The sequence below is a fragment of the Ricinus communis genome, chromosome 4, assembly GCF_019578655.1.
Source record: "Ricinus communis isolate WT05 ecotype wild-type chromosome 4, ASM1957865v1, whole genome shotgun sequence".
NCBI lineage: Eukaryota > Viridiplantae > Streptophyta > Magnoliopsida > Malpighiales > Euphorbiaceae > Ricinus > Ricinus communis.
In genome coordinates, this window is record NC_063259.1 from 27,843,028 (window position 1) to 27,855,615 (window position 12,588).

General features: G+C 37.1%; 3 protein-coding genes across 3 annotated transcripts; 1 reads left to right on the forward strand and 2 right to left on the reverse strand.

The window, feature by feature from the left end:
- Positions 1-106: 106 nt before the first annotated feature.
- On the reverse strand, positions 107-2,386 carry LOC125368562 (pentatricopeptide repeat-containing protein At5g50390, chloroplastic). The gene has a single exon (XM_048372821.1). It carries the CDS (start codon positions 2,329-2,331, stop codon positions 193-195), a length of 2,139 nt encoding a protein of 712 aa, XP_048228778.1. The 5' UTR covers positions 2,332-2,386; the 3' UTR covers positions 107-192.
- A 306-nt stretch (positions 2,387-2,692) lies between these two features.
- Positions 2,693-5,558, forward strand: LOC8269239 (snurportin-1). Its single transcript, XM_002511144.4, has 7 exons — positions 2,693-3,033; positions 3,114-3,300; positions 3,375-3,625; positions 3,799-3,913; positions 3,993-4,085; positions 4,197-4,340; positions 4,914-5,558. The coding sequence occupies exons 1-7, from the start codon at positions 2,693-2,695 to the stop codon at positions 5,028-5,030; spliced, it is 1,248 nt and encodes a 415-aa protein (XP_002511190.1). The 3' UTR covers positions 5,031-5,558.
- Positions 5,559-5,962: 404 nt separating this feature from the next.
- LOC8269238 (probable inactive purple acid phosphatase 27) lies at positions 5,963-12,114 on the reverse strand. The gene is made up of 12 exons (XM_048372822.1): positions 11,528-12,114; positions 11,007-11,098; positions 10,786-10,855; positions 10,567-10,689; positions 10,397-10,489; positions 9,967-10,096; positions 9,328-9,409; positions 9,087-9,219; positions 8,291-8,496; positions 8,067-8,192; positions 7,409-7,718; positions 5,963-6,488 (listed from the first exon to the last, which is right to left on the reverse strand). The coding sequence occupies exons 1-12, from the start codon at positions 11,723-11,725 to the stop codon at positions 6,183-6,185; spliced, it is 1,869 nt and encodes a 622-aa protein (XP_048228779.1). The 5' UTR covers positions 11,726-12,114; the 3' UTR covers positions 5,963-6,182.
- Between the last annotated feature and the right edge of the window lie 474 nt (positions 12,115-12,588).

Consider the following 12,588-nt stretch of genomic DNA (forward strand, 5'->3'; position numbering starts at 1 on the left):
TCAGATATCATATGTGGTTAAACAGCTCTAATTTCTGTTGATTGCCTGGAAAAATTGCAATTATAAGTTGTGCTCGCAGCATTCATTATTTTTGGAGGAGGAAAAGTAGAATAATGAACTTTTTTATTAAGTTGCTGATAGATATTCTCAAACAGGGAAAAAACGGACCTTAATGTATATTATTATATACCATTACCAGTAATCCCCACAAGAACAATTCCCATCTCTGAAATGATGGAATCTGCTGGCATCCTTAACTACAATTTCCCTCCCGCTAACCATAGCTATCAGCTTAATTGCTTCATGACAGTCACAGCAGAGACGGTGGCCCTGAACAACTTGCAAAGGAGCCCAATATGGAGTATTAATCAATCCAAAAGCAATCGCTAGTTTCTCACTATGGTACAACAGCACAAGCTGTTCTTGTTCATCCACATCAGGAAGCAGGCTGTTCTTCTCAGGAACATAACCGTGCTTAGAAATTTCCTTCATCAAATCATCCACTTTTTGATATATCTCCTTTCTCTGGGGGTGAAATTTATCACCAGAATGGAAAACATGTGGCTGTTTCTTAACTTCAATCCAACTGCATGCCGGAAGCATTCTCAAACCCTTTCTTCTTAAAGTATGGATGACACCAGCAGCCTCCTTTAACTTGCCAGAACTGTTATATATATTCAAAAGAACAACGTAATTGTTAAGCTTCTGGGGTTCCATTCCATAGAGTTTCTCAGCTGCCAATTTTCCAAGCTCTACATTTTCATGGATTCGACATGCCGTTAACAGGGCAGCCCACATATTTGCTGTAGGCTTGAAAGAAGCACTTCTTATCAAAGTAAAAGCTTCATCTAAGAGCCCTTCTCTTCCTAATAATTCAATCATGCATGCATAGTGCATAGCCCGAGGCTTAACTTTGTAATCTCTATCCATAGATCGAAAAATTTCCCACCCATGCTCGGATAAACCAGAATAGCTACAGGCAGATAAAACAGCAAGAAAAGTGACATGGTTGGGTCTTATCCTTTCTTGAAGCATCTGCTCAAACAACTCAATTGCGTCATCTCCCTTACCATGATTCCCATATCCAGCAATCAAGGCATTCCAGGAGATAACATTCTTGCAAGGCATTTGGTCAAAAACATGCCGAGCAGTTTCCACTCTTCCCCATTTGCTATAAAAGTCAACAAGTGCTGAATTTGCTACAATATCTGATCCAAAACCATGACGAAGTAGAGAAGCATGGGCTTGTTTAGCATAATTCAAAGAAGCTAATCGTGCACATATTCTCACTACTATAGAAAATGTGAAATGGTCCATTCTTACACCAGAATTACGCATCTCATACACCATGTCCAAAGCTTCCTCGCTATAACCGTGAAGTGCATAACCAGCAATAATAGTATTCCAAGCCACTATATTTCTCTCCGGCATTTCATCAAAGACACAATGAGCATCTTCAATGCTCCCACACTTACCATACATATCAATCAAAGCACAAGAAACAAATATATCATCCCCTACTTCCATCTTCAAAGCGCACGAGTGTAACTGTCTCCCTATGGAAATCCATCCCAACCCAGCAGACGCTTGGATCATGGTGGCAAAAGTACGAGAACCAGCATCAGAGAACTCCTCCCACATAATCAGAAACAACCTAAATGCTTCCTTATAGTCCCCCATATCCACTAGTCCAGAAATAATAGTATTCCAAGAAACCAAATTCCTCTCAGGCATTTCATCAAACCATTTACGCGCATGGATCATCATCCCACACTTAACTTGCACAAGCAGAACTCTGTTAGCCATATACTGATCAGGTTCAAACCCATTACTCAACATATAATTAAGCACTCTCTTAACGCCTGGGATAGATCTTAGTCCAATACAAGCACTAACTAAAGCATCATAAGTACTACTACCCACATCAAACCCACCATCAAGCTCAAGTATCTCAAACAATTCAAGTGCCTCTCTATATTTTCCATGGAGAACTAACTTCTCTATCTGACTACAAATTCTAGCACTGGGTTTCTTTATCCGGGTATCTTTGAAATTTGTCCCTTCTTCTACATCAATGTCGACTTTAGAAGGTTTAGGTTTAGGCCGTGGTTGTAATCCTCGATCTAGCGAACAACACTGGTTTATAGCAAATGGATTCCTCCATTTTCTGCTATTGAAAGAAAAGCGATACAAAGAGAAAAACTTTATCTGCTTAAAACCCCTGTGATTTGTTGAAGAAGAAGAAGAAGAAGAAGAAGAAGGCAGAAAACTACAAGTATTCCTAATTTGACCCAACGAGATACTTTGGTAACGCTGTAACGGAATGTCCATGTTTAAAAATTAAATCTTGCAAAACCAAAAATCAGAAAGAAATTGTACCTTGGCAATTATAACAGTACATATAAGAAGAGAACTTCGAGTTTGGAGATTGCGAGGATAGAATTGTCGTGTGTTGTTGCTGATAAATTTGTCTCTGTATGGTTTCTTCATAGTTTGGGTTTTACTTTCTTCTTCGTAGCATCGAAATATCCGCCACTTGAGTCGTTGTGGTAGTTGCAACTATCGCTGCCAGATTTTAACAAAGTTAGCCCAAAACGCCGCGTTTTTTTTAACCGACGTCGTTTATATAAACAAATTGAAAATGGCAAAGCCGCTATGAAAACTGTTCTTCGAGAGAAGAGTGTAAAAGCAAATGGCACCAAACGATGTTCGGCGTCCCTTCAAGAGAGCGGCGATCTCCGACCAACAGAGACGAAGAGACCTGACGCTACAACGGCAAGCGCAGAGTCGCCGTGATGCTCAACAACAAGCCCGTTGTGTAGCCACCACAGTCCTGTCTCTCCAATATCAAAACACCCAACCCGAACCCGAACTTCTACCGGATCAAGAAGAAGACGGCGGAGGTCCGTCAATAGAGCTAGACGTCCGTCAGGCATATAAGGTGAAAGGAGCAGAAGCTCGAAAATGGTTCGCGAAGCAGTTAATGCTTCCAGAATGGATGATCGACGTCCCCGATTCCTTAGCTCAAGACTGGTCCTTTCTCTCTCTAATTTCTTTCTGTCTCTAAAAAATGATCTGTGAACAATGATTAATCAATCGATTTATTCAATTAGGTACGTATTCGCGAGACCAGCTGGCAAACGATGCTTTGTAGTTTCATGCAACGGAACTACAGTTAGTAGGCAAAGAAATGGCTCGATCTTACACCGTTTTCCGTCTGCATTACCAAACGGAGCTAAAACTAGAGATTTGTCTGGATCTTCTCAATCTTATTCTATACTTGACTGTATATTCCATGAGGTAAAAAAATGCATTTACTTTTGTGTTTCTTTACTATACTTTAATTTGATTAATTAATTAATTTGATTCTGCAGTTGGACCAAACTTATTATGTGATAGATATGGTTTGCTGGAGAGGCTACTCTCTTTATGATTGTAGTGCTGAGTTTAGGTTTTTTTGGTTGAATTCGAAACTTGGAGAGACTGGAGCTTGCAATCCACCTTCTGTTTATCATAAGTATAGATTCTCCATAGTGCCTGTTTATAATTGTGATCAAAGTGGTCTATGGTCTGCATATACTGGATCAGTGCCTTATACAAAGGATGGTTTATTATTCTATAACAAGTAAGTTCTTTCTCGCCTGACAATTATTTTAATGCAGTAATTAAATGTATCAAGAAGTACAACAATTATTTGTTTGAATGAGATTGATATTTTAAGCAAGTGTCAAGCAACGTCTCTACTTAAAATTTATGCCATAAAATGACTCTCTGATGAGCACATTACTTCTCTGTCAGGCATGCACACTACCAAATGGGAAATACACCACTAGCACTAGTCTGGAAAGATGAGAATTGTAGTCAGTACGTCATTGACACAGATAGTAAAGGCCAAGTTCCCAGTCAACAACAGGTATTCTATTGTAACCCTTCCTTTCAGTACCCTTTTGGGTCTAATGCTTTGTTGATGCCTATGCTGTTGGTATAACCAGGTGGTTTTGGAGTTACAAGATGATGGAAGTTTGATTTCATCAGATGATCCTCCTGTGGTCTTTGGCTGCCTAGATTTGGGTTTTGTTCAAAAGGTTTGACTTATGCATGCCCTTCTTGTATGGTTTTTCGCACTTTGAACTTCTCTCTCTCCTTCTCTCTCTCACAACAATTCTCTTGTTATTTTAATTCTTTGAACTCTTTAGGAAGTCCTGCATTCAGGGAATCTTGTACGTTTTGCTATTAATGATGGAGGGTTGAGGTTTGCTGATGGGAAGCTTGAGAAGGCTGATCTGCATTATCTTGGAAAGCCCAACAGGGCACGTGCTTCTGCAGATAGTTACTCCAAGGTTAGTGGGAAAATGGACATTCAATGCTTCGTATTCTACCTTGCTCCTCTAAGAATTATGTTACATCAAAACTGAGACTAGAAGGCAAAAGCCTTGATACTGTTAGGAGAAGTAGGTACCCTTATAAGCTTGCCTATTGCTCCATAGGGCTTTTATGTCTTCTTTCTCGAAAAAAAGGGAAAAAAAAACAAGTGGAGGAGAATTAACTCATCAACTATTGATTAGAAAAGAATTAAATTGTTGTACGTCATTTGATTATTTGACCTTGCTTTCTGAGCAATAGAATCTCTCATAGTTGATGGTGCATGACAAAACAAAATTGGCAATGTAGGAGGGGATCTGGGGTTTAGTTTCACAGAGCATTTTTTTCCTCTGTTTCTTGAAGTTGTTTATAGAATTGCTTTATTTGTGAACAGAGGACGATAAATATGGTATCCAGTTTGTGCACTTGGCTGGTTTTGTGTGTTCTTTTGTAGAATTTTGATTGTAATTTACTTGTTCTTGCAAGCTTTTATGGGTTGCAGTAATTACAGGCTTGTATGACTATTGCACCTTCCGAATTTTCACTTGCAGGTTGTGTTCCAGCATACTGTTCGGCACTCTCCCTTAAAAATTGATGATCTGCTAGCATCTGTTTGCTCGTCAGATGATCAGCAAAACAGACCTTGTGATATTGAGATGAGTGGTTGAGGGTGATTGTTAGTGATGACAGTGCTTGCTCCTTGCAAGTGTATCTACCCGGTTTGGCTCTTATTTCTTCCTGAGGTTTTTATCACTTGCGGTCCTGAGATCAGTCTATCTTCCAGCTGCATCTCGTTTGTGATACAACTATGACCCTACTCAACACCAATGGATACAAGCTTGAACAGCTCTTCCCAATATATTAGTCAAATGTGATCCTGCGTACTGTGGATTTCAACTCTCAATTTTTACTATAGGGCTTGGCAAATCCATATGTTGGGACAGAGGTTATACTTGGCTTGGAATCATTGCGAAATCAGGCAAAAAGGAAAGGAAATTGAAGAAGCATGTAATTTGTCTTTTGGAAAATGTCTCATTATTGCTTGGTGTTGTAAACCTGTTGCTAATTCTTTTGATTTGGGTTTTATGTGTTAGCTATTATAGGTTATGAAATAACTATTAACTTGTATTTGGTATCATATTCTGCCAAAGATATTTATTCTATTTTATAAATTATATCAGGTGTTGGAACTTGGATCCCATTTTGGTTGAAGCATGGCACATTTAAATCCAACCTGAGAATTCTCTCATACATTCTGTCGCCAATAGTTCTGGTTCGTGGGACAGGCAAGAGGACAAGACAATAGATACTGAAAATGCAATAGAAAAACAAACTCTAGCTTTAGGTTCATCAAAGGATCCAATTTACAACGGAATCATTCAAGATTAAGAAGGTTGATGTGGCTGGAGTCGCTCCGTTTATGTTAAAAAACCGATCTTAACCAAATTCATACCCATAGAACTATTTGATAGCCACGTAACATTCAGAAATCTCAGTTGAGATTAGATTATGCACTAATAAGAGTTCAATTCCCTTAATTGGGAGGGATATCCATTCCCATAGATGCACATATCAGACAAAAAAAGAAATGCAAAAAATATAGAATAAAGGAGTATCTGTACTAAATCCGAAAAAGTTTCTATCTTAAGGTAATGAAAGATATTGGATTGGATGCATATCATAGTAACAAAAGTAACAGAACAAAGGACAGGTAGAATGCATCCAAAGGTTTATTATTTATTAGACCATTCTTAAAAATTACAACCTAACTAGAGAGGAACACTTCAAGAATGTCGACATTTGCACAAATAATGTGTAGTTCAAGATGCCGAAGTGGTTGCCGGACAACTATCATGTACACAGGCCAAAACATCCCTGTAATCCCTTGAAATGGTGAAGGAATCATACACCTTCCCATCGCTGCTTTTTTTATACTCGAACAGCAGAGATGAGTGGTTGAAAGCTGTCAATTTGACAAATCCAAAGTCATAATCACTGTAAAGACTCCAATTAGGGGTTACTTCGCTGAACTTTGACAAGTGGCTCCCTGCACCTCCAGCGACAACATGGATTGTTCCGTTCACTGTGCCTGAATAATGATTTTTCTCTGAGTTCACACATCGGTTCTACACCACCAGCATAAACAGTCAATTATTAGAGGAATGAAGTAGAAGCTAACCTTCTTGTCAAAATATCGAGGAACTTGAAGCAGAGTGATGTGAACCAAAAAGAGAACAGATACCATTTTAGCAATCAAGTACGTCAAGACATAAAAATGTTACAACCCCCCAGCTAATATGTGGAATGATTACATCTATAGTAAATGTCATATTAACATAATCCATCACTAATATGGAAAAAGAAAAGCCCCAAAAGTTTTTTGATCACGTCGCTCAGAGTTCAACTCATTTCATAACTTATCATTCACATCTTCTCATGATGACTACCAGATGCAAAAAAAAAAGTCTTGTATCTTTTTATTTTTCTCTTTTTGCTTTTGGTTGGTTTGCAGCAGCAGCAGGGAGGGTGGGAGGGGTGGCGGGTATGCATTAGTTCAATTGTAGGTGCTTCTTTATCATAGAACTCCACAGCTTGCACCTTTAAATATTTAAACATACAATTCAAGACTTTCAAAGAATTCTATGTTTGTTACTGTACTGTCTACATATCCTCTTTTATATTCAGGTAGCATTGATAAATACCCTATGATTCATGTACAATACCTACTCAATGCCACAATATGGATGCAGAAAGTCCTCGATGATTCATCTAGAATATCTACTCAATGCCACAATATGGTTGCAGGAAGTCCTCAAGTCGTTGTTGAAATGCTCGTGTGTAGGTAGTCATTGATCATTTCAACAAAGATTTAATTAAGTTATAACCTAATGCAGTCTTCAAAAATTACTTGCATGAGTAGCATGTATTATAGTGAAATATGAGTTGAGTCCATTTTCATAAGATATGTATGCATCAATTGATTCATAAAGCCTGTATTTGCATTTTTTACTGGAGTAAATTGACCTGCATATTGCATTATGAATACCTGGTATATAGGGCATGTTCTTTCATAGTTATGTACATGCCCATAAAATGCAATGTCTACTTTGTACTTCTGCCAAAGTTTCTGCAAGCTTTCCCTCCCCATGGGCTCTTCAAATGAGCCTTCTAGACCATACCAATAATCAGAGGAATACCCAAGGACACGATGAGCAGCAAAAATTAGCCAAGGCTGCTTTTGCCTATCTACAGATGCAAGGCATTTCTCAATGAACCTGTACTGTTCCGATCCCTCCCTCCAGTCATGCTCAGTATCGGCTATACAGAAGTGGAACATGCCATAATTAGTTGAGTACCTGCATATTTCATTTATGAATTCCAATCAGAATTGCAGTAGATAAGCTTAATTATGAATTGGATGCACATTCTCAAATTGCAAATTATAGAGTTAGTTGTGCAAGGAGCCTATGCCTTTATATGGATCGACACTTATTACTTGTCTGGTTCCTTCACTGCCCACAGCACCACCCAAAAAAAGAAAAAAGAAGTTGTAATCCCTTTCTTTCTTTTCTTAGTTCCGAGTTAATATAAATTACTAAAATAATTGCCAATACTGAAATGTATGGCACAAATATTCCCCACCCTGATTATTGAAGGGGAGAGAGAGAGAGAGAGAGAGACTACTGAAGGCAAATTAATTTTACCAGAATTTAGCTCTGTTCTCTGCAGGAACATAGAACATGGTCTCTGCAGGCACTCCACATTCCCCACCTGAATCTGTAGTGTCATAGAAGGATCCTGTATTAGGCCAGTCGCGTTCATGGTTGCCACTGCAGAAGAAAAGTAACAAATAAGCATTAAGCAGAACCACAAAGTGAATCAGAAGTTTAAGCACATAGCAATAGTTCACGAGCAGAAGTGCACAAACCTTGCAATCATGTATGGCACCGTTGATGCAATGGGCTCCACCTGTGCTGTGAATTGGTCCCACTGTGAAACATATCCATTTGAATATGTTATATCTCCTATATGGAACACTATATCAATGTTCTTCAAGTCTTCAACAAGTCGATCTGTGGTGTTGAGTGAACCTGGCTGATAATCACTGTACTCATTTGAACCATCACGCTCTGCCTGAAAGCAATTGTTAAATAAGTAAAACTCCTTCCATATGCATCAACTTATGAACTTAGTATGCAAGTATTCATGTCAAAATTATGTTGAGTTGAGCCAAGCACTAAGCAGGGACAGGCTTCCACAGCATCCAATACCCCTAGCATGGGCTAAAAAGCACCCTTATTAATTGACAATGCCGCTTCATTTCAAAAACCAGAAGATGACAATTAACTCATGACATCCCGGATATTTGGATACAGATATTTAAGGCACCGGCCCTAACACTTGATGGCAGTATAGACCTGAGTACTCATTTGACATTTCCTATATTAGGTACCACCTCCAATCTAAAACTCATTCTGAAATTAGTAAGATAAAGGAGGATGCTAGGAAAGACAGGAACAATACTTTTTCATGTGAAATTCATCAACTGCACAACAAGGGAAGAAGTAAAGGCAACACGCATAAATTCATGATGGACATACAGGTACTACTGTCTAGACCTAAGCAAACAAACATATATACAAGTAAACAAATACATATACATATACATACATATAAAATGTTGCTTGTTAAAAGAACATTTTCATACAGATTTCCAATACTACCTTCCCCATGTCACCGAAAATAATAACACGCTGTAATGAGTCTTGTCCAGGATATGGAGATGATTTGAATGAATACATCTTACTCCAGACATAAGAACCATTAGATAAGATGTGACCTATCTGGTATGTGAAACTAAAAGGAGAATATCACGAGTTCACAACATTAGTATATCTAACATTTTGAACTGAAAGGAACATAACTTCAAAGATGAATAAGAAGAAGACATTTAGAGATGATTACACAGTGTTTGGCCACAAGTTTTTCAGAAAACTTGTGTGTATATATCCAGGATCACGCCAGCCTACTGTCCGTGCAGGTGAACCTGCAAGTGGCATCATTTTTTACAGCAACATGCATAGAACAAATCAAATAGAATGTTATGCAAAATAGAGAAAATGTATATATTTTGCACTTTCAATGTAATTGGATATAAGACTAGGAGAAGAATTTCTCTTTAGCAACATACATACACCTCCAAGGTAGTCTAAGAAGCTAAACAAATCCATCTAACCACAGGAAGTCTCAAGATTCTTTAACATGGCAGGACAGAAACAAACTGTTCACTCTCACCATCAATAAACTAACAACATCATAGGTGGTACTAGGGCAAGAAAGAAATTTCAACAATATAAAATGAAAGTATCATTGAATAGGCATGAGACTTTAGAAATTGCTACTTTAGAACTGAATACGCCTTAGTCAACCAATTATAAATTCATTCTATTTATTAAAAAGAAAGTAACTGTTTTATAATAATCAATTCGAATGGAGATATGTAAATTATTAAACTTGTACTGAATATAAAGAACTAACCAAATGAAACATAATGTGATTCAAATTAGGAAATGTACTACCATTAGTAGATAAAATGAATCATACCACACATGCTGTTTCGATGAAATGTCAATGTTGCAGCAGGCGAGCGCATTGGAGATTCTCCCTTCAGACCCCATGCAACAAATGGAACAGCTTCATCTATGTTATAACCACTAGTCCAGGTTATGGTCATCTGTCCAACATGAAAATTTTCATTTGGAATATTGGATAGAATATATTATGAACCAACTCCCAAAGACATGGACATTCATGATATCATTCTAAATGATTTTTTTCAATTACAAAAGACCCAAAGTCAACGCGGTGGAAAAGCTAAAAAAACCTTTTTTTTGTTTTCATGCTAAAAAGATAAGATTTCCCTTTTCATTATTTCATTATATTTTTCTGTTCCACAATTTCACAACTGATGAAGAACTTTATAAGTAAAAGAACAAAGGTTGAAAATCATAAAATTTAAAAAGAACCAACTTACCTCATCCCAAGATTTTCCTTGAGCAAGACGGGGATAGAGTGGTGCTTTAGGATTGGCAAAAGTAATGGAATTTGAAACTGCTATCACTCTTGGCTGCAAGACATTAAATATGAAATGGCCACTTTACAACAGCATTTCTTATAGCAGTTTATATTTCTTATAGCACTTACATTTGACAAACCGCCTGAAAATAATGCAAAGGAGAAATCAGCCCGCTGATTTATCAGCTGAAATTTTAAAGTATTCTGGCCTGTCTTTGTGTATTGCGAATTGGAATGATTTGCATACTTATACTGGAAAAGGGGACGATACAAATTAGATAAGTTCTGACCCATAATACTGCTAAAGTTGAACTCTTAGGCCAATAGAGTAAATGGCATTCTACACACCTTTATTGGGGCTGAACAAATGTACGGAGTTTGCTCTTTGGGGTCATTTAATGGTGGACATGTGGATGAGCTGCCGTAACAATTGAAAAAAAAAAACTGATTTATGAAACAATAGATATGCAAAAAGACCTAAATAGTGTAATCATCAACCATCACAGATTGGTCATAAACAAAAATGATGATTTGATTTTTAGTTAATAGTAGAGCATAAACGGCATTACTTGAATTTAGCAGGAGAGAAAACTCCAACCCAATCATCTGCAGATGGTTCAGGGTGCACAATATCCACTTTTACCCATTGAGTATCCTCACCCTGCAGTTGTAAAAAATTACAAAAACGAACATCAAATTACACTCCTAAAACACATAAAACATATCAGGTCACATATAGCATGAATTGTCAGCTAAGATCATTATAAATATAAACTCAAAATTGACTAAAGAGAAGAAAAAGGACCATCATAAATACACACAAAGTCGAGCAACGCTCTAAAAGCCATGGTGTGGTATGTTAGTGACTGTAAATTTCATTTTTCTATAGTAACATAATTAAGCACAAGGACAACAATAAGCAGAATCTACTTTTTGTATATTGCTTTTGAAATCAAAGTGAATAACACAAACATCAAACTTCCACTTGAATTAAATCTTAATAGACACTCAAAAATTCATTTCAGCACACTGCCAAAAAAGAAGTAGATTTGCAAAAAGGCAGCACAATAGTAACCAAAAAAGTGATTACCTTTAAACCCAGTAGAGTAGGGGATGCTACAATTGAAGCAGACTCGTGAAAAGCGAGGGTAGTTTTATAAATGGAAATTTTGGAAAGTGGTTGCTCTCCGAACCCATTAATATGACCATAGACGTAGCTCAAGTTTATAACAAGACAAAGAAACCAAACAGGTGTCAATGGTTTTAGGCGCTGAAAGTTACCCTCCATTGATTGGTTTCTGGGATACACGAATAAAACGTCTAAACCCTCAAAGCACTCGAATTTATAGCGAATGTTTAGATAAGAATGTGCCAATCAGATTCCTCGGTATCATTCCCGGTCTGACTTAAACTTATCGCCCCCTTCTTTTTCCTTTTTTTTTTTCTTTCCCTCCTTTTCTTCTGTGCGTTTTCTTGATTGAAACGAGTGAAGTGAAGTGAAATATAGAAGAAGAGAATCAGAGAGGTCAACGTATGTTTATGCCATCGTCTGACTTCTATTTCATCATTAAAGTGTTAATACTTTGGAAGTGTATTTTTATGAATCGTTATTTTTGTTATTCTTGAAAGAATGAATCGTTATTTTTGTTAAAGAAGGGTCTAATTCATTCTTGATAGCATCGTATAAACAGTCAAGAAAGAAGACTCTTATTTTATTTATATTTATATATAAACGGCCTTGGGTTTGAATCGCTGTACTTATGAAACTACAAAGATATCTTATAAGCTTTCTTATACAAACAAACAGCCTTATCTAAACTCGAAAATCTAGTAATCAGTTCTATATTCTGAAGAATAAAATAATATTCCCCCCTAATACAGTAAAAAGATAAACTTTTCTAAGAAAAGGACTGTAGTCATCATAATCCGGGATGCTAAATGTGGTAGCTTTATTGTAACTAGATAAGCTTTTTCATTTAAAAGTTTGTTATTAACTTTGCGATTGCTTTTATAATATGGATGATGCCATAAACAACCACCTCAAGCTTTTCCTTTATCTTTATTTTTATTTTGTTCCTCGCCAATTATTGAAATGTTCAGAACTAGTTAGATCCCACTAGACGCCCACAAAATTACATTTCTTATTTTTTT

Excerpts from the sequence above, each read along its gene's own strand:
- LOC125368562 (XM_048372821.1), bottom strand. The coding sequence starts at position 2,331 with ATGGACATTCCGTTACAGCGTTACCAAAGTATCTCGTTGGGTCAAATT.
- LOC8269239 (XM_002511144.4), top strand. The coding sequence starts at position 2,693 with ATGGCACCAAACGATGTTCGGCGTCCCTTCAAGAGAGCGGCGATCTCC. Across the intron at positions 3,914-3,992 it reads AAGTTCCCAGTCAACAACAG|GTGGTTTTGGAGTTACAAGA; the intron begins GTATTCTATTGT and ends TGGTATAACCAG. Across the intron at positions 4,086-4,196 it reads ATTTGGGTTTTGTTCAAAAG|GAAGTCCTGCATTCAGGGAA; the intron begins GTTTGACTTATG and ends TGAACTCTTTAG.
- LOC8269238 (XM_048372822.1), bottom strand. The coding sequence starts at position 11,725 with ATGGAGGGTAACTTTCAGCGCCTAAAACCATTGACACCTGTTTGGTTT. Across the intron at positions 10,856-11,006 it reads TTCTCTCCTGCTAAATTCAA|CTCATCCACATGTCCACCAT; the intron begins GTAATGCCGTTT and ends TTGTTACGGCAG. Across the intron at positions 10,097-10,396 it reads AAGGAAAATCTTGGGATGAG|ATGACCATAACCTGGACTAG; the intron begins GTAAGTTGGTTC and ends CATGTTGGACAG.